Below are 19,355 nucleotides of genomic sequence, written 5' to 3'. Positions count from 1 at the left end.
GGAGTAAGAGAAAACACATTTTGTTCTCCCTGTGTGTGGGGGGTGATGTAGGGGTAAGGCTCGGTCAGCCTGCCCTGTAGTGGTAGCTCGGTGCACCCAGGGAGGGTGAAAGAGGGAAGGGAGAGATTATGTTTCTGTGACCTTCCGCAAATTAGAGAGTCCTGCTCATCTCTGTGTCAAAATGAAGAGTGATGTGTCTAAGTGTAACTGGATTATGTGCACAAACAACACTGAAGTGAGGTATCGATTGGAGTATTAAGTCACCATCAAGATAATTCTGTGTTTCTTACTGTTTTTGGCTTCAGCATTTCAGTAGGTCAGTGCTAAACCATAGCGCGTTTCTCTCTTTCGCAAGAAGCGCTCCATGTGACATCCCGTCTGGGACACCATTCGGACAATCCTTGAAACAGGCGCGAGAGATTTTTCCGACGGACATCCATTTCCGGATGTGGACATTGGGATCTACTTCGGACGTCCACAGGAAAAAGTGTTCCCTAGCTTTTCCATGCACAAAGGTCTGCAAGGTGTCTGGGATTCCATGTCAAGAGACAAAGCAAAGAGGAAAGACCTTTTCAAGTTCACTCGCACGAAACCTGTTCGTCGGATATCCCTCGAAACGTTCATTTTGACTGTCAGCTAGGTGACTTCTCAGAAAGCACCCCCCCCCCCCCCCCCCAGGAAAGTTCTGGGGAGGGCTCAGGCCCCAATCCCCCACATAGTTGGCACCTATGCCTTCAGGAATACAGCTAAAGTCGACGTACACTGCTTAATAAGGTGTTGTAAAGCTAGGGGTAAAGATTACTAAATCTCAAAAGCTCCCAAAGCCTTGCAGAGTTTTTGATATAGATACCCACTTATCAAAGAAATGGCTTAAACATGCGCCGAGCTGTGCAACTGTTTCTTGTTGGGTATTCATGCCCTAAACTTCTCTCTAAACCCTTTGGAAGTGTAACGGAAACTCTGCAATAATGTTGCGCCAACCTTTTCGTACGTACTTGAGTCGTCTGCGGACAATCGTCCAAAAACAGCCAAGACCTCTCTGGCTTACGACACAGTAAGAGCTGTGGGCTAGGCAGTCATCCTAAGCCAGGTGTCACTTCCTCAAACCTGCGTAGGTACGCATCAAGGTCATCCTCTTCTCGTCAAGCACTGTCATGGCTTTCTAGATGGAGCACCAGAAGAGCGATCACTATTTCCATTGACCACCAATGTCTGCACTTGAGCACGAAGGGACAAAACCCTTTCCTTTGCCAGTAGCAATCTCTTTTCTGCTTCCTGCTCAGTGGGCCTCATGGCTCTTTCTCCCTCACTGCGGCCTTCTGCTCCCTTTCTTGGGTTCATTGACCCACATACGGAGTTCACCTTCGGGAACTCCCAATGAACACCCCGCCGCTATCATCCTCTCAAGCTCCACACTCATAGTTTCCCTGTGTTCCTCCATGTACACCAAACACAAAGTCCTATCGCGGACGCCAGAAATTGTGGTGTACTGGTGTAGGAGCCCGCACGGTATCGGGTGGGCTTGTCCTTACACCAGGAGGCATAGCCATGGGCAAGGATCTTGAATGCACTTTAATGAACAGTGACTTGCCCGGTGCAGGGTGGCAATGTATAGGTAGCCACAATCGGTGGGTCGGTCCCCAGCCTTCAGGTAGCAGTACACACCAAGTGTCATCAGGAGAAAGACATACCCAAAAGAACAACAGCCTCTGTTTGAAATATTGATGGCTGTCGTCCTGAGGCACTGAGGTACACGAGCCCAGTCTTCCTTCCGCGTGCTGAGCCTGGAAAAAGACACCGACCCATCTTAGAGGGTACTCGTTGCCCTCCTTTTTGCTGTACCAATCAGTTGTGTCGCCACCACCCTAGTGCCACCGCACACTGGACTCCAGCCTCATCAGTACAAAGCATGCAATAGAAGCTTCGTATATTAGACTTACTCTATTAGTCTGCTAGACATTTTTAGTCATTTTTGCGGAACTGCTAGAGAGAATAATAACGGCACTCCTCCTCCATTTTTAGATGCAGCGACAGCAATCTGCTGAACGATGTCAAAAATATGAGCAGACAGCACCTTGCTACTGCCAGTGAGTAACTATGGCTCTCATTTGCCACTTAACGTCACTAACTTTTTCGCCTTCGGAGCTTTGTGTCGAACCAGGTATTGCAAAAATCTATATTTTGTGGATTTCAAACCCAGCCATACTTTTCTGACACATTAAAGGGTTCAACAAATATCGTCTCATTCACTGGATTGGACCACTCACTATACAGTCATCTCCCGAGGAATCACAAACTCCCGTGATACATTCCCGCTGCTAGCAATAGGTTCCGCCTCGTAAAATGTAAGGCCAACACCGAAGTCGATTTTGTCGGGTAGGACCCCAGAAGACACGATTCGCAGTTTGTTTTCACGGAGGGTGCGTGCGAAATGTTCAGGTCTTCCAAATCCATCTCGTCAAGGAGTCTCGTGAAGTCCCACAGCTTGACGCAGTTGTCAACTCCTCCGGACGCGAGAATTGTTGCGTCCCGACTGAAGCAGAGACTGTATATTGTACTCGTGTGGCTCGAAAGTTCAGCCAACAAGTGTCCGTGCGCTATGTCCCAGATCAAAATCTTGCAATCGGAACCACCGGACGCCAAGAAGCGACCGTCATTGCTGAACTGGAGACAATAAACCCTGTTTTTGTGCCCCGTCATGTATCGTACGCAACTCCCGGTCAGAACGTCCCAGAGACGAATCGTCCTGTCGCTCGAACCAGTCGCCACATAGTTGGAGTTGTGGTGGAACTGGATGCAGTCGATGTCGGACACGTGACCAGCAAAGACCCGGAGCGGTTGGTACGAATCTGTTGACCAGAGCCTGGCCGTCCGGTCGTGTCCACACGAGACGAAGTAGTAGCCGTGGGGTGAAAATTTAACGTCCCAGATTGGGAAACAATGACCTCTGTAGCATACAACATTGGTCCACGTAAGCAGACTCCAGAGTCTTATTGTGGCATCCTCAGAGGAGGAGATGAGATAGCTGTGATCTGGACTGAAACTGAGCGCCGTCACTGCTCCATTGTGACCCATCAGAAGACGAGACTCCATGCCACTCCTCTCGTCCATCATGCGATAAAGCACATCGTCTGCTTCCTTGTCGATGGTGTCCAAATCCTGCGCAGATTTCATGCCTTTTAACTTGTTCGGAGTGAGACTCCACACCCGGATTCGCGAATCTCCGAAGCCCGCTGCTAGAAGACTGCTGTCTTCCGATATGTCGGCGGCTGTCACACCGTGATAACTGTTTAAAAAGGTGTAAAAACAAATGGAAGGCAAGCTCTCTGGCCCAAGTTTCACTCGTTTCATGGCTTCTTTCATGGCGTTTATCTTATCTAGCTTATCAGCATCTCTCAGTTCAGGCAAAGGGATTCTGGTGTTTGGCGGGGCATTTGGGTCGTTCCGAGATTTCTTGGATAGCATGGGGTCCTTCTTGGCCTTTTTCTTCTTGGGCTTGTCTTCACCATTTACGGCGTCGTCTTCTTCGTCCAAGGGAATATGAAGCTCCGGTTCCTTGAGGAGACCGTAATAAACTTTCACCTTGTTTGCCTGTCTGGCGGCTTCTCCCAGGAAAGCCCCGGCTGTTGCGTCAAGTTGTTGTTTCATGCGAGCGATGCCTTCGTAAACATCCAGATAGAGGTGCTCTTGGATGATGTTTTGGATGACCGCATTCTTCTTGTCTTGTAAGTAACGCTTGAGAAAATTGTAAGTGTCCCTGGACATACGCACCGTGAACTGTCCGGAACGAAAGTTATCCATGAATTCGTTTCCCTTCATGTGGTCACGTTTCGTAAGACAGGCCAGACGTTTAACATCGTCCTGGTAGTATTCTTCCTGTTCACGCCCGTAGCGTTCCATGAATTTGGCTGCCTGCTCTTCGTGCTCGTTGTAAACAAGTTCGAGATACATGTGGACGAAGGCTGGATAGAGAATCATGGAAAGTTCGTGCCGGTACGAGTCCAGCGAAGACTCAATGAACCGTTTGAAGTTGGTGTATGTGTCCTCGTAGATATCGGGATCTCCCTCACTTTTGTACGTTGACAAGACGCTGCTCACATCTGTGTTGGCCTCTTCTTCAAGTTGATGGATCTTCGTCTCTTTCCTCAAGATCAGTTCGGTCTCCTGAAGATTGTTCTTTTTCAGGAACTTGAGAACAGCGAGCAATGAATTCTTGTCGAGGTTAAGCTCAGAGTCTTCATCTTTCTCGGTGCTTTCTTTTTTAGGTTCGGTCGCAGAAACGGGTGTAGTACTATTATTTACAGTAGAGAGAAGCGTTGCGCTGCTTGCTTCGACGTCCGCCATTTTGGGCGATGCAAGAGGCCGCGATCCGCGAACCTGTAACCACTTGAAAAAAGAAGAGAAATAAAAACAAAAAAAAGCTTACGACAATTCTAGAAAAATGACATATGATAAGAAAGTGAATCAAAACAGAGCTTGTCATTTTCCCCAAATTTGTATGACCAATGCAGTTTCGGGATTTCTGGTCGTTGCTACAAAGGCTACAAAACATCAAAACCACGTGATCAAAACAAAGCAACTATGACAGCGCGCGTTTTAAACGAAATGTGTTTTCAAAACTTTGTGTACATATGTCAGCTGTCATCCTGCGGATCAAAGCCCGCGTTTACTGCCTTTGATGTTCTGCTAACTGTTTTATCTATCGTGACATTTTTTTCTGATATTGCTACAGGTGGGGCCGAATTTGGTATTTGTCTTGCAGCTTTGTTGTCGTTCCTACAGTTCCCATGTTCTGCTTTCCTTTTTAGACATCATCGTAGTTGTTCACTACGCTTTGTCAGAGCTGTGGGTATACTTCGGGCTCACCCTGTTGTTCGTCGTAGCTCCGTCCTTTATCGTCAATCTGTTCAGCTTGCGGTGGCACATCCACGACAACAAGAACACAAAGTTGGTGTGGACCTTCAACTGTTTACAGCTGGGCGTCTTGTACAGGTCTGTCTGCTTCGGATCCATTCAGTACAAAGTTCGCGCCTGTGATTTATCGAGTTGTCGTGCCAACAGATACGTGCTGTACTTAAAGACCGGCTTAAGGGCCCAGAGAAGCAAGAATGCTGAAGATTTCCAGGACCTGTATCAGCAGCAGAGTGACCTGTGCATGCTCCGACTCTTCGACTCTTTTCTCGAGTCAGCTCCGCAGCTCGTTCTTCAACTCTACATTATGGTTTCCTATGAAAGCTGGAACATTCTCACAGGTATTGAACATGCTTTGAGCTGAAGTGTATAATGACGGGCTAATTGGTACAGCTCTGGTCAATCTTAATAGTAACACTGGAAAAAAATTCGGTCTCATTTCCCAGCGCGATAACAGCCACCATTGGGGCACTGGGGGAATGTTAAGCTAACAGAATAATTTCGTTCAATTAAGATTTCCTCATTGCCCCGAGGGTTGCCGCTCGGGAACGAGACCACATTTTTTCCAACGTCGTTATTAAGGTTGACCGGAGCTGTACAGGCCCAATGATGAGTATAGAGCACACAAGACGAGCACCTTTTCAGTGACTTCGTTCTTTCATCATTAATTTCTTAGGCACTCGAGACCTCGTACGTATTTGTCTTTTCTATGTGTTCCAGCCTCAGAACATCAATTGCCATCACGTAAGACAAGCGCAACAACTCAGCATAAGCTTGTGTTGCGTGGTTGTATTTGTCTCGCTTGCTCTCCTCATCGTGGACACTTTGAGCTCTTTGGAGTGGTTAACGCTAACGTGTCATTTGCAGGAGTTTCGGCTGTGGTTTCTTTATTTTCCTTGGGCTGGGGAATCGCCGCATACGGCAAAGCCATGCGTTTGTATCGGTCAGACAAGAAGCGCCTCTCCTGGACAGGTTTGGTGCTGCAAACGTTTTGGCGCTGCGGAACCATGACGTCCCGAGTCACCGCGATGGTGCTGTTTGCAGTGGCATGCGGCCCTTGGATTATGCTGGTGCTGTGTAAGGTTCATTACTTTCATACGTAACCAAGAACTGAGCCTATATGTACAGCAAAACAAACCTCGTATACCAACTCAGTGGGACACTGGATCGGGATGACCCTGTGGGTCGTCCGACAAGAGACGGACTTCTGCCCCAACGTCTGGGAGGAGCGGGTGTACGACGCTGTGGTGGGTGCCATCTACACGTTCTGCTTCTTCAACGTCAAAGAGGGACCATCGAGACACCGCGTGGTCACCTTCTACGCTATCATCTTTGTGCAGAACTTGGCCTTCCTTCTGGCTTACTGTTATATTGCGCGCTGGCAGACGGACTACGTTGTCGCGTCTGCCGCGATTATCCTTGGCAGCTTCCTTATCGGTAAGTTCTTGGAGGATAAAATCCGATACACAGGCAGGCTATGGACATGCACAAGTAGGGTGTTACACAATGGTAAACATATTGGATCTCTGCACAAAAAGCGAGAAAAAGGTGTCTGCTGCGCGAGTGACGCTGTTCTTACTTGTTCAATAACAACGACGACAAATTTATTTTAACGACCGAATTTTATTATATTTGATCGTTGGAGAAGATTTACGAGAAATAGGTGTAACCAACTGTGGTGTCAATCGGAATCGGTCTCACGTTGACTGTTGAATGCATGGAAAAAGGTTTTTTTACTTGAGACCCATTGCTCATGTGTGTGCGTGTGTATCGAGGGGGGGGCGTTACTTTTTGCCGTGTTTTAAGAAACAAAGCTGTTTGGTCGTGACTGTAAGTGAACTCTTTCAGGCATGTGCTGCATGGCATTGTACTACAGCTCTTTTCATCCTGGTGGTCCCATTTGCATCCATCGGAAGAGGACAGATGATGAGATAAAGGTCATGGACACGGTAATGGTTGCTAGAGATTACTACTTCACCTATTGTCATTGAAGCACCACTTCGTATTCTAACCAATGCTTAAAAACCCACCAGGCTAGCTCAGTCAAAATCACCCTTAAAGGACCACCGCCAAAATGTTCCTCCTCCGAATACAGATTACGAGGGAAATATCTAATCTTAAAATGCGCACGTGCCAGATGTAGGATTTGTATTGTGTTCGCATATTTCATTGCACACTAATGTACCTATGCAATTGTGATGTATGTGCCCCTCCCACGCTACGTGCCTTCGATATAGAACCCCCCCTCCCCCAAAGTGAGGGTCTGGATCTGCTCCTGAGTTAATGTGCTAAGTTGGTGCTTCCCGCGAGAAAACATTAAATTAAACAATTAAACGTCCCGCACTAATCAAATAATGGGTTTTATTTCGAGTTTGTAATTTTACGAAAGTATGTTAGCACTGAGTGCACATTTCTGAATGCAGACGCCAAAGAAGAAGGATCGCAGCACCGTTGGCCCTAGCCACTCATTTCGCACCCTCAAACACGTCGACTACCGACCTAGAGGAGGCTTTAGTGAGAGCCCACCGGAGCAAAGTCTACCGGACCAAAGCGATTATGCTCAACAGTGTTTCCTGTCGAGTACCCTCAACTGTTCCCTGAGCAAAGAGCACCGTTCTCACTCCCACAACTGCAATCTGTTTGACTCGCAAGTGGATGTGGGGGAAGAAGCGCTTAATGTCTTCAAGGAGAGGGCGTGTAGTAGATATCGCGTCGTTAACTACAACTTCCGACCGAGTGTCTCCAATGCCAAGCTTCAAGCTTCCAAGCTGCACTGTTCCTGTCTCGTGCTGTCTTCATCCTTGTGTGACGACAGTTTCAGTAAAGAGAAACTGACAACAACAAAGTCTGCACCCAATATCCAGGAATCAGCATTGGAGAACTGGTCACTGTGCAATTATGTGGAACATTCTTCCGACACCACAGAGAGTGCAGTTATACAACCGGAGCACATCATCACTATTTTCACGTAATGGGCTCGTACTCTCTTTAATATATGTGGAGTCGGACTTTTTTGGGTTAAACCCAATTCCTCCCCCACCTCAAATCCATTTTGGACCAATCCATGTTGAACCCGATTCATCTCCAAATTCCAATCACGTATTATGCAACAATACAATGTGCGAAGCACATTTGATGCTGCCACAAGTGGGGCTTTGTGACTGTGACCACTTGCTAGACAGAGTGTAAAAAAAAATAATAATAATAACCGGTAACACCCAAACGTATCAATAGCATCCATTCCATGCGGAGTTGCAGATTTAAACGTAGCACTCAATTTTTTTCTGGCATTTAACCGGAAAAAGTCACAAGTTAGATATATGTCATTGGACTGTATCACTGTAATGTGGCAGCAGTGAGGGCTGTCTAGCCTAACATGACGAAAACAGACGACAAAGATATAGACAGGGCAGGTGCATCGTAGTCCTGTGTTTTTTAGATCTGTTTTCGTCATGTTAGATATTCACCACTTGCTCAATTTCTCACCGTCACGTGACTGTCTAGCCTTTGCAAATTGGGGACATTTCAGTCTCTCCTGACCTCTTTGACTACATGATGCTGGCTGGAGTCAACAGACTCATAATCATAGAGAGCTACTGCGGCATCCACACTGTGTCTTGTAGAGTCTTTCGAGATGTGCATTCTGTGTACGCGAGACATTAAAAAGTAAATGGCAACAGCTACATAATGCTAATTCAGGTTACTTGCTCACTATTATTAACCTGACAGAACCGGTAAACATTTTCTATTTGCACGCTCCTCAAAGAAAAAAATGTGTTGTTACCACTGGAATTACTAGAGAATAACTTTATTAGATGCACATAAACAGAACTTTTGTGCTCAAACAGCCATAACATGAACAAGAGATTCCCAGGTTATCAATCCCAGGTTTCCCAGTCGTCTTCAGTCTGAAAACACAAAAGATGAAAAACAGACTTTAGCTTCCTTATAACGACACAGGGACTTTTAAAAATTCATATTAGAGCAGCCATTATTTAACCAAACGTATTTGCCTACCAAAACCCATTTTGGTAGGCAACCAGAAGGCCACAACTCACCCAATTGAATAGGGGTGGCACACCCAAGCTGTTTCCAGAAATAAAAACCGCACCAGAATTTTGAGGGGCATTGTGTCAAAGTAATAAAACAAAAAAGGCATAGGAATAAAATTTAAAAACGCCGAACAAATCTGTTTCACCTATTCAACACGACTCTGTCGCCTGGCTTGCTTGCTTTCTCCATTCTCATAGGATGACTCCCAGGTGGTGCAACGGTGTCACATGCTACGAAGCAGCCAAGGTATAAAGGCAAAGCAAATGGACCAGACACCTTTTTTTTTTTTCCTTCAATACATTGCATTTGTCCTTCAATCTCACCTTTATATAACGTAACAGAAATCTTTTAAAACAAGCAACAAAAATACTACTGGTGTGTGCGATTCGATCTGGGTGAGATATCGTCCAGTATTCTTTTCCATGCAAACGAAAGGTGGTGCTGCGAATAAATGTAGTTTAAGTAATACTGCTTCACTGGCCATAACTACTATCCATAAAATAGTGAAATTCATTTCCTATTCTTATGTGTATCAGAGATACCTGATGGCATCTTCATCAGGTATGCAGTGTGTGTGCTTACCTACAAACCCTGCCAGCGATCTGTTCGCATTTCCCAAACTGCATCGTCCGTGAACGGTGTCAGAATGCTAAGATTTCAGTGCATGGTAAAGAACTCTCAGGTGGACAAACTTAATCAACGGGTGAAAAACTGGGATGTTGCTTGCTAGCGTCTCTCGAGAGCTGTAGTCATCTGTTGTACGCTAAGCCTGTCTCGGTGCCACGTGTGCATGACCACCTGTAGGACCACCTGTTTATATAAGCTGTATGATGACACCCCACGTACTACGGCGTGGTACCACAGATCCAGATTTATGGAACAAGGCCAGGGTTCTACCCGAGCCCGCTACAGAGAACTGAACCCAACATTTATTACGTTGTCATCAGATTATGTGAAAGGGAACACCCACAAAGTGGAAGACAGCTGACAACAGACAGAGGTGAAAGCAAAAAGTGATGGCCAGGTTTTCTGGCCCATGCAGTGCACCAATGTAGTAAATTTTACAACTCCCATTACATAGACAAAATTAGATTCTGCCCGGTTGTTGCATTTGTAAAACTGTCCCTTTAGTGCAAATAGAGGTTTCCGCGAGACAACTATTCCGCATTGTAAACGGTTGTGCGGCAGATGTCAAAATTTTTGTCAGTCATGTGAAATGCTTCAAATTAATGCAAATTCGCAAGTTAGGAAAACTAAAAGCAATTCATTCCTATACAGTCTGATCCATATTCTTGCATTGTTTAGCAATCAGTGTCGCTTTTAAATTAAGTCTGGAGGCCATATTTAGGATTTAAAAGGCCCATGAAGAGATTCCCACAAAAGCAGGGCTCTCAGTGGTAAACGGCTCACAAGGAGGCCTATTATCTGGAATATATTCTATTTGTGCCATATCCATTCAATGTTAGCCCACCAGTGGCCAAGGTAGCCTGCTTTTGACGTCTCAGCCAGTTTCTCCGTCATGAAGCATTCGCCTTTTTTGGCCGTGGTTTTTAGTTAATATCTCCATTATTCTAACCAATGTTGGGTTCATACTCCACATGGTGAATGGATTAATGGCTAGGAGTGCATTACAGATACTTGCAGAGGCTTTTGGGATCTCTTCATGGTCCCTTTAATAACAGTAAAGAACAAAATGGTAGTAGTAATAAACCATAATACTGTAATAAGGAGCGTTGTTACGTAAGATTGTAAGTGCAGTCCAATTTTTATTGCGAGCTCAACGACGCAAAAATAACCAAATGCTCCTGGGGCTTAGTGGGGGTAATGACCAGCAGTAGGGTATTTTTAGCAGTTTACTAAAGGAGAACTGTACTCAAACATCCCAAAGTCGCTGTTTCGGTCACTTTGTTATCTCGGCAAGACAACCGTTGGCTCTCGAAGGAGGAGCTGATGGCATAATTTTGAGGACCCTCAAGATTTGGCACGCAGCACATGAAATAAACATGTTTCTTCTCTAAAGGATGTTCCCAATGCCAAGGTCACCCATCTTGATCAGTGCAAAGAGGGAAGCTCTCTAACAGCGAGCGAAAAATAACCTACATTTGCTCGAGAGATTGGTTTTTATCATGACAGGCCACCATGTGAGGAAAAAATAACATCAGTTCCAACGAGTTCGCAGAGTGGGCGCTAAAATGTCATTGTCCAAATTTGGATTACGCATATATGCACACACATATACACACAATGCAGAGCTCTCCAAGGATGTGCAGCAAACAGAAATGGCAAGTTCCACTGGTCAATGTGGAGGGCATCTGTAAAAGCTTTTATGCCACCGAGAAATCCCAGATTTAGTCAGAACAAGAATTCTCGTTAACTGGAATGCCTCGATACGTTGGAGCACAAATTCCACTGCAAAAGGCCATTCCCTATCGTCTATCAAGTGCAGAAAGATGTGCGGATAATACTTTGGTTTAAATTCCAGATGTGTGGTGAGTGCTTGTCGGATGGTGAGGTACAAGACATGCAGCGATAACGTGCCAGTCACAGGTGCTTTCAATCACTCAGCTATATGACAACAGTTCATTCAAATCTGTATCTTTTTAATCAATCGGTACTTTCTGTTATGTTCCTGCAATTTGGCAACAGAGAAACTGTCATTCCAACGGCGTCATTCGGCAATATGGCATCACTTTCTCCCGCTCAATATTTTTATCTTATCAATCGGGGCAGGAGATCAAGAAACCTTTTGTCATATCCGAACAAAGCCATTTATTGGACGCAGATACTTTGCATACTTTTGGTAACCCTCATATGGCAGATGTGAGGAACCTGCGGAAAAGCTGGGCAAGAAAAGAAACAACAAATCAAAGCCTATCGAGCTTCTCCAAAATTTCTGGGCTTTGTCGATTGATATATACTGCTAAACTGCTATATAATAGAACTGGCTCCATACTTTATGGTCACACATCGAGCATTGTTTGATTGCACTTCTTTGCAAACGTTTTGCACTGACCTCGGTACGTACAATGTTTTCTTTTCTTAAATCAACTGCGTGCTCAATAGTTCCTGAACGACCGTCAAACCGAAAAATGTTCCTGACCTCAGAGACCACACCACATGTTACGAACTCAGAATGCAAGAAAATAGTGACTGGACATGCCAAGTTAAGGTCTCAAATTTCTCATTTGATGGTCACAAAATAAAGTAAGCAGAAAGGAATGTGCACGGAAGGCAGCAAAGTGAAAATGTCCCGAGCCAAGGTTATTTACCTCCTTCGCTGCCCCATCGGCTATGTCCTCCTCCGCAAAGTCCTTCTCCCAGTCACTAAGATCTGATAGAAAAGGTGTTCACACATGAACAACTCTTGACCCCACCCACACCAGATTGCATTACAAAATAGCTAAAGTTACCATAAAGATAAAGTTGCCAATGTTGTACAGGCTTCCTCGTTGCTCTTTGGAAGCTATCTTTTTTCTGTACACTTCAAAGCTCACTCAACCAGAGAAGACTGAAAATTGTTCTCAGATGAGCAGAATACATGCACCATGGGACAACATTTTCTAGGCTCATTTAAAATGTCACACTCGTAGATGACCAAACCGAACCAGAGTTCAACCAAACTACCGAACCAGAGTTAGGGCACCCTTCCTAAAGTGATTAGTAACAAAGCAAACTTAATTTTTCTCGACATCCTTAGAGATCTCGGTTTTGTTTGTTGTGGGGATGCATAATGCAGTTAGATACCTCTCTTTTTTTTCAGGTTTCTACAAAAATTTACTTTGGGCAGAACCAGCACTGCTCATCAGTCAGATAATCGAAAATCACCCAAAAATTTTTGGGTTCAAGATACATCTCCCTAAAGAATAGCAAAATTGAAAATGCATTTTCTGGAGCTGTTGGTGAATCATGGTCACTTTGAAGTCAATTCTGGAAAGTGAAACAATAAGTGTGGCTGTCACAACCAAAAATTGTAAAAAGTAAGTATTGAACTAGTATTGAACTCCTTCAACTAGTTCAGGAGGTGCAAGCAGTGCAGGCGAAAAGAATAAACCTTTTATGTATAGGGCGCTCCAGTAGACTTTAAAAAAAATTCTACTCCATATATACGTTTATTTTGTATGCCACTTCACAATTGTGTCAACCGACCTTTTCCGTTGGATTCACTGGATACTGTCGACCCCTCTGGTTGCTCAGCAGGCTGTTCAACGGGAGGCGCACTCTTGGATGTAGGCGAATTGGAAATGCTCTGCTCAGCGGACGGGACATTGGGTGTGTTGGGCGGTACGATGGAGCACCTCACATCTATGGGCTTGCTCTCGGAATCTGAAACGTCACGCAAATAAGCGACACACGGAGAAGGAAAGTCTTCTCGGCGTACCAACCTCCGACAGAGAGTCGCGAACTCGACTGCTGAACAGAGTTTACAAGTTCTTCCTCGGCCTCCCGCAGTTGAAAGACCCGGAAGAAGTACCTCTCCCAGAACTCCTCGTGGGATACGGCAGACGGAACCTAGACAGAGAAGAACCGTTCAAGGCGTGGCTCGAGCCTCGCGTGCCCATCATTACTAGTTCGTTGTATAACTGGTGGGCCTCGTCGTAGTTGACCAGGATCTCGGCCACTTCCTCCTTGTGCTCTTCCAAGTTGAATGTCTCCAGCCAACTCTCGTACACCTCAGGGGGACAGTCTGGCTCGTGGCAGTACGTGTTACGATCCACCAGGATGGAATGAAGTGATGCCTGAGCAACAAACAGCAGTTCTGAGCCGGAAGGAGCCGGCCTCCACAAAAGTGTTCGAGGCTCCCCACATTTGGTGAGTCCTTTTAACGACAGATGGAAACTGTAGTTCAGTATTTGCGGCGGCAATTTGCGCGGGAGCACGCGTTCTGTATGAGAACATGTGATTGTGGAGAAGCAGGAGTCTCACCAGTGATGAAACAGTGCAGCGATTATTCGAGAGGGACAATTATGAGCAGAACGACCTTCTTAGAACGACCAACATCCTCAACTGGCAAAGAAGTTTCATTGCAAAGTTAAACCGGGAGAAACGACGTAACTTAAACCAAATTCTAACGCTACTTCGTTAGTGCGGTAATGGGGGCATTGGGAAGCCCTTCAGAGTACAACAAATGCCCAAACGAAAAAGTTTAACATTGTGAGTGCTTTCAAAATGTGTAGTTCCCCTAAAAGTCTGAGCGAGAAACAATGAAGCCCACCTGCCATCGTTCAACCGGGATGATTTCGTGGTTCTTGATGACAGAGAGCTCATCATCTGCGGGGTCCCAGGAGGGTGACAGGGCTTCGCTAATTGTCCCAATTAAAGTGGAGATGCCTTCTTTCGCTTTGGTCGTCACTGATTCTTCATCATCCAACTACAATAACAACTGCGTCACTGCCTGTGCAGGCCACAGAACCGAGTTTCGGTCCATCTCTAGGTTAGGTCTGCCACTCGATTTGAACATTGAAATCTACATACCTGAAAGTAAATATGCGAGGTGCATCGTAATCCAGAATAAATAAGCAGCACTCAGTTCCATAAGCTGTTCCGGAGACCAGTTTGGTTGTGGAAAGTTTCAGCAGAGGAGAAAACGACGTGTGCACAGCCTATGATAGGTAAACAATGCGCATTTGGAGATGATATGGTCGCCATTGCCAGAACTTTCTGTGAGAAATTGGTCTCTCTGGACAAATATGTTGAATAAAGTGCCGCTTGTTTATTATGGATTATGATGCACCTTAGCATAATTCCATTTAGGTGTGTAGATTTAAATGTCCAAATCGAATGGCGGACCCAAAGTAGACATGCACGCGAGTTTCTTGCTATGTTACCCTTAATTTGTCTCTAACAAATGCTGCGGTGCTTGAAACAGCGGTGACAGTATCCTGCTGCACTGTGGTAGAAAACTCTGTTAGGTCACGCTTGAAAAACTCGTACGCCGCCGTCGACTGCAAAACAAAAGAGTCTCAATCAGAGGGCTTACAAATACATAGCTGCAAAAAAGGTGCATGAAACGCTCGTGGCCTCAACACACAATTAAGCAGCTACGAGTCAAATTACACGCATGTTTCAGTTAACATGGAACGGTGTGTTTACTACCACGTTTTCCATTTCCAAAACTGCTCTCAAACAGCAGCGTTCAAAACGAAAAAATGCGCGTCAGTTGAATGTTCCGAAAGGTCCATCGGAAAGGGGGCTAGTAGTTTTGGACCCGTGCACTCAAATCCCTGTCGACCTCGACCCCTGTGTCATTACGATGATCCCTCGTTAAACGGACTATTGTTGCACTTCCGAGCCGTGCTGCTGCTCCATCTATTTCTGTAGCAGCAAATGCTGAACACCATGATTTCTTGAAGATAGCATCCGTGTTTACCTTTTCCTTTGCAGACTCCAACCAGGAGTTCCACCACGGCGATGTTTCGTCAGGGTTGCTACCAGCAAGTGAAACAAATTCGCAATTAACGAGGCTTGTAATGAAAGTGTCACAACGATGAAAACAGTTTTTAACCCGTACTTGGAACGCAGTAACTTACCTCGCCTCAGCCATTTTACATGTTTAACTGCGATACTAGCGCCGACTGTCGCCGAAATTAACGCTAACGCTATCGTAATCGCTTTGTATCGTATATTGCTTTGGGATATCGTATCGCTTTCTTTAACTGCTGCACTGTCAGCTTATATTTACTGTTGCCCCGCAACCGGGGCCTAGCCAGCCTAGCTGAAAACAGAACTGAGAACAAACCGAAAACAGAACCGCATGTTTCAAACCGCTTTGGAAAGCGGCGTCAGACAATAGGGCAATGCACTTAGTCGTGGAACTTCTGACGGCTTTGGAAGTGTTTCCATTTGTTGTGCAACTTATGCAATGCAACAAAGTAATGCAATGAAAATACACAATGACCTGAGGTGTCCGGTGTCCGTGTAGAGTGTCACATGACCGCGACCGGTGCCACGCCTCATCGTCCTAGCTATAGATACTGGAAGAATATGGAAAGTAGGAAAGTAGCAAGCGGCAAGTGCGTGTCCCTTCTTGTCCCTCATCGTATCGGGGTTTCGCTCTCATGGATACCTCCCAGATAAGAAAGCCTGCGCGCTCATTGACGTGACGTATAGATGATGCCACAAGAGGCAGCCTATCGCCCAGACAGAATACTTTCTCCTGTGGACGTCCGAAACAGATCCTGGTCCATATCCGGAAATCTATATCCGTCGGATATCACTGGGAGCCTCATACATGGATGTCCCAGGATCTGTATCCACAGGATGTCCGGTCGCGGCTGTTTCAAGAATTGTCCGGATTAGATTTCTGTCGGGATGTTACACGGATCATTTATTGCGGGAGAGAGAGAAAAACTGAGGGCGATGTAGCACTGTGAAGTTTTACTTTCGATGTACCAGCTGAATGTCTCTCCAGTAAGAAACACAGACGTCCCAAGGGGAAAAACAATAAGTCGGTTGCTGTACGTGCACTTGATTTCTGGCATCGGTGTACGCAGTACTATGCAAGAGGTGAAGGTCCCGTTTATGAAGGCCGTGCCCTCACCATATGGTTGGGCTTCACATAAGGGGAAACTCTCCTCTGTTCACTAGCCCTAGCGTTGTCGAAATAGTTCCTTATAAAACGGTATTTATTAGCCTATGCTGCAGCTTTCCTTCCCAATATTAGAGTGATTTTATTCGCAGTTTTCAGAACTGTTTGGGTGCTATGAAAATTATTATCTAAACCGGATTTATTAAAACCGGTTGATTTAAATGAGTCCATCCTGCCCGCATCCGATATACTAAACCTGGATGTTATAAGTGACGGTTTAGGTGACTTACTGAAAATTCGTAACAGCAGTATTAACGAAAGTTCGCAAATTAACTTTGCAATCAGGATCGGTTCGTGCTCGGGGTATCTTAGCAGACGACAGCAGGACAAGTGCCTTCTGCAGAGTTTATTCCTGTGACTTTGGAGCTGTGAGCAACTTGATCAATTCCTCGTAGTCGATGTGTCCTTCGTTGTTTGTGTCAGCATCTCGGATAAGTTGGTCAGCTTCCTCGTCGGTCATTCTCTCGCCCAGCGTGGTAACGATGTGACGAAGCTCGGCTGACGTGATGAACCCGTGCCCATCGCGGTCGAACACTCGAAAAGCATCGCGTAAGTCGTTTGGCTCAACGGCCCTCGTGTGAGTTGTGATCATTTCGATAAGTTCCGTGAACTGTACCTGGGGAAGAGAAATATCTTTGCCAGCTATAGCGTCATTAATCTGGGGAGGAAATGAGGTTCACCTGTCGCTCGTTGTCATCTGGCTGCATCTCCTTCAGTCGCGTCTTAAACCGCTTGTCGACGATGAAACGTCCAGCTGTGCGTAGAATCTCGCCAACATCAACAAAAGAGACTGTGCCTTTCTTTTCTGTGTCAAATTTGGCAAAGGTTTCTCGCACTTTGTTCAGTTCTTCTTCGGACAGTTCATCCTCTCTCGTGTATGCCATTTGGCCAGTCAGTTTCTTCCTCTTTTACGTCCTCCGATCCTCGTTTCCAACAACTGCGGTCCCAATTTTATTCGCAATATACGGGAAAGCAATAAATCTAGCAGGCAGCCCGACAAGTTCACAGGAAGGTTAAATTTTTGTACGGCTATCCCAAGGGGGAAAACAACGTCGGTTAAATGCCGGGCCGACGTGTGCTTCCGACCTAAAAGTCGTTGGGCCGTCCTTGCAAAAAAAGTTTGGGCCAGGCTTGGGGGTTGACGTTGGCCTTACTCGGCCCGACTTAATACTGCCAGCCTTGGGCCAATGTAGCAGACCGACCTATAAGACATGGGGCAACACAGGGCCAGTGTAGAACCAAGCCTGGGCAATAGCTGGCCTTTTGTCGGCTAGATGGCGGCCCACCGATTATCAGCAACGATGGGCCAACTATGCCCAAGCAACAAACAAAGGTTGGGCCAAGCTTGGCAATAGCTACGCTGGCCTACCCGGCCTTGGTTGGTGCATTATCGGCCAGCAAGCTGGTGGTGGTGGTGATGGCGATAGGGCTTGCCGTTGTCGGCCTCACGTAGGTGGGCAACGGCCAACAAGCTAGTTTCTTGATACAGATCTGTACCCTGGCCAATGATTTGTCAAGCATTGGCCAGCCTGCATTGTGCCAAGTTAGGCCAAAGCAGTGGCGTCGCTCGTATTCATACTCAATTGTATCGCAGCGTAGGGGAGAACCATAAAAGCTCGCAATATGCTCGAGACCACTAGAATCAAAGAAAATAAATTGCATTTTTTTCCTGAGGAAGAACAGATATACTATACGTAGGTTGTACTCGCGAGCTTCCACAAATTCGAGAGTCGTGTTCGCGTGTGAGTCAAAATGAAGGGTAAGGTGTCTAAGTTTAATTCTACGCGTACACAAACAACACTGAAATGAGGAATTGTTTGTCGTGTTAGCTCACCATGAAGAAAACGTCTCTGTTTCTTAGTGCTTTCGGTTTGAGACAATCACTTGGCCAATCGAAAATCGAACTTATACACCATTCCGCGTTTCCCTGTCCCCAAGGCAACATACCGAGATTGGACCAAGCTCGGCAAGAGCTTGGCTGGCCAACTTAGCCGTGCTTGGCAAGTGCTTGGCCAACGAGCTCGTTTCTTAGTACAGATCTGCCCCTGGCCAACGGCTTGCCAGACCTCGCTCTGCCTATCACTATAATGGAACATTGCGCCAACGTTGGCTGGCCGAAAGAGTCTTTGGCCAACCGTCAAAGCGTCTTTTCTTCAGCTGCACTGTTTTCGAGTGTGTTTGCCGACATTAGCCCGTCTTTATTATGCCAATCTCTCAATAGCACAACGTTCTCGGCCCAACGTCGTTCACCAACCACCGCTGTGAGACCCACGTTGGTCGAAGGTGCGGTGCCGACCAAAAACCGACCACTGGCTGATGGTTGCCAGTCGGCAATCTCCACTTGGGATTTTATGTTTCGGTGGGGGATGCTTCTCGACGAACCGAGTTCAGGCGAAATGCTGCATGGGTCGCGGTCGAGCTTGGAATGGCCGAAAAAAAAGTTGTTTCCAAATAACATCACTGCTAGGGTTGCCCATCGGGAATGAGAAAAGTGTGTCGCGGAGGATACGCCAACTAGTTCAAATATGGTCCCGAACATGTTGCCGACGGAGAAATCGTGCCTACAGGTCTGTTCATTCTTCCCACACAGTCTGTTTGTGTATTCCATCGTGTTCACTATCTGCCCTCCCGGTGTAAATGTGGGCCCACAAAAGTCCGTAATTTAAGAAGGATATATCTAAAACGTTCCTATTGTAATGTGAATCATGAATGTAGAGTAGGTGCCGATGTTTTGAAGAGGCTGACCTATTACGACCAGTATACCGAATGTTAATTCTTATCCGTCACATTTTCCTGTAAAAAAAAA

General features: G+C 46.0%; 4 protein-coding genes across 6 annotated transcripts; 1 reads left to right on the top strand and 3 right to left on the bottom strand.

Annotated features, from left to right (window-relative positions):
* Positions 1-2,162: 2,162 nt before the first annotated feature.
* Positions 2,163-4,360, bottom strand: LOC135398761 (transcription initiation factor TFIID subunit 5-like). Its single transcript, XM_064630194.1, has one exon. It carries the CDS (start codon positions 4,342-4,344, stop codon positions 2,290-2,292), a length of 2,055 nt encoding a protein of 684 aa, XP_064486264.1. The 5' UTR covers positions 4,345-4,360; the 3' UTR covers positions 2,163-2,289.
* A 196-nt stretch (positions 4,361-4,556) lies between these two features.
* Positions 4,557-8,605, top strand: LOC135398762 (XK-related protein 7-like). The gene is made up of 7 exons (XM_064630195.1): positions 4,557-4,732; positions 4,809-4,992; positions 5,062-5,252; positions 5,779-5,988; positions 6,067-6,348; positions 6,760-6,860; positions 7,335-8,605. The coding sequence occupies exons 1-7, from the start codon at positions 4,582-4,584 to the stop codon at positions 7,881-7,883; spliced, it is 1,668 nt and encodes a 555-aa protein (XP_064486265.1). The 5' UTR covers positions 4,557-4,581; the 3' UTR covers positions 7,884-8,605.
* Positions 8,606-8,703: 98 nt separating this feature from the next.
* Positions 8,704-15,542, bottom strand: LOC135398763 (BSD domain-containing protein 1-like). 3 transcript variants are annotated; one of them, XM_064630196.1, is made up of 9 exons: positions 15,492-15,542; positions 15,332-15,389; positions 14,790-14,906; positions 14,177-14,332; positions 13,530-13,700; positions 13,347-13,473; positions 13,111-13,287; positions 12,234-12,295; positions 8,704-8,819 (listed from the first exon to the last, which is right to left on the bottom strand). In XM_064630196.1, exons 1-9 carry the CDS (start codon positions 15,503-15,505, stop codon positions 8,790-8,792), a joined length of 912 nt encoding a protein of 303 aa, XP_064486266.1. In that variant the 5' UTR covers positions 15,506-15,542; the 3' UTR covers positions 8,704-8,789. The 3 variants fall into 3 exon arrangements, with proteins under 3 accessions (XP_064486266.1, XP_064486268.1, XP_064486267.1); XM_064630198.1 differs by lacking the exon at positions 12,234-12,295 and having other exon boundaries at positions 15,492-15,541; XM_064630197.1 differs by lacking the exons at positions 8,704-8,819; positions 12,234-12,295 and adding an exon at positions 12,332-12,891.
* A 1,338-nt stretch (positions 15,543-16,880) lies between these two features.
* Positions 16,881-17,473, bottom strand: LOC135397533 (calmodulin-like). The gene is made up of 2 exons (XM_064629129.1): positions 17,230-17,473; positions 16,881-17,165 (listed from the first exon to the last, which is right to left on the bottom strand). The coding sequence occupies exons 1-2, from the start codon at positions 17,431-17,433 to the stop codon at positions 16,896-16,898; spliced, it is 474 nt and encodes a 157-aa protein (XP_064485199.1). The 5' UTR covers positions 17,434-17,473; the 3' UTR covers positions 16,881-16,895.
* Between the last annotated feature and the right edge of the window lie 1,882 nt (positions 17,474-19,355).

The sequence above is a fragment of the Ornithodoros turicata genome, chromosome 6 (genome assembly GCF_037126465.1).
Source record: "Ornithodoros turicata isolate Travis chromosome 6, ASM3712646v1, whole genome shotgun sequence".
Classification (NCBI taxonomy): domain Eukaryota; kingdom Metazoa; phylum Arthropoda; class Arachnida; order Ixodida; family Argasidae; genus Ornithodoros; species Ornithodoros turicata.
This window is presented reverse-complemented; position numbering and strand designations above follow the sequence as displayed.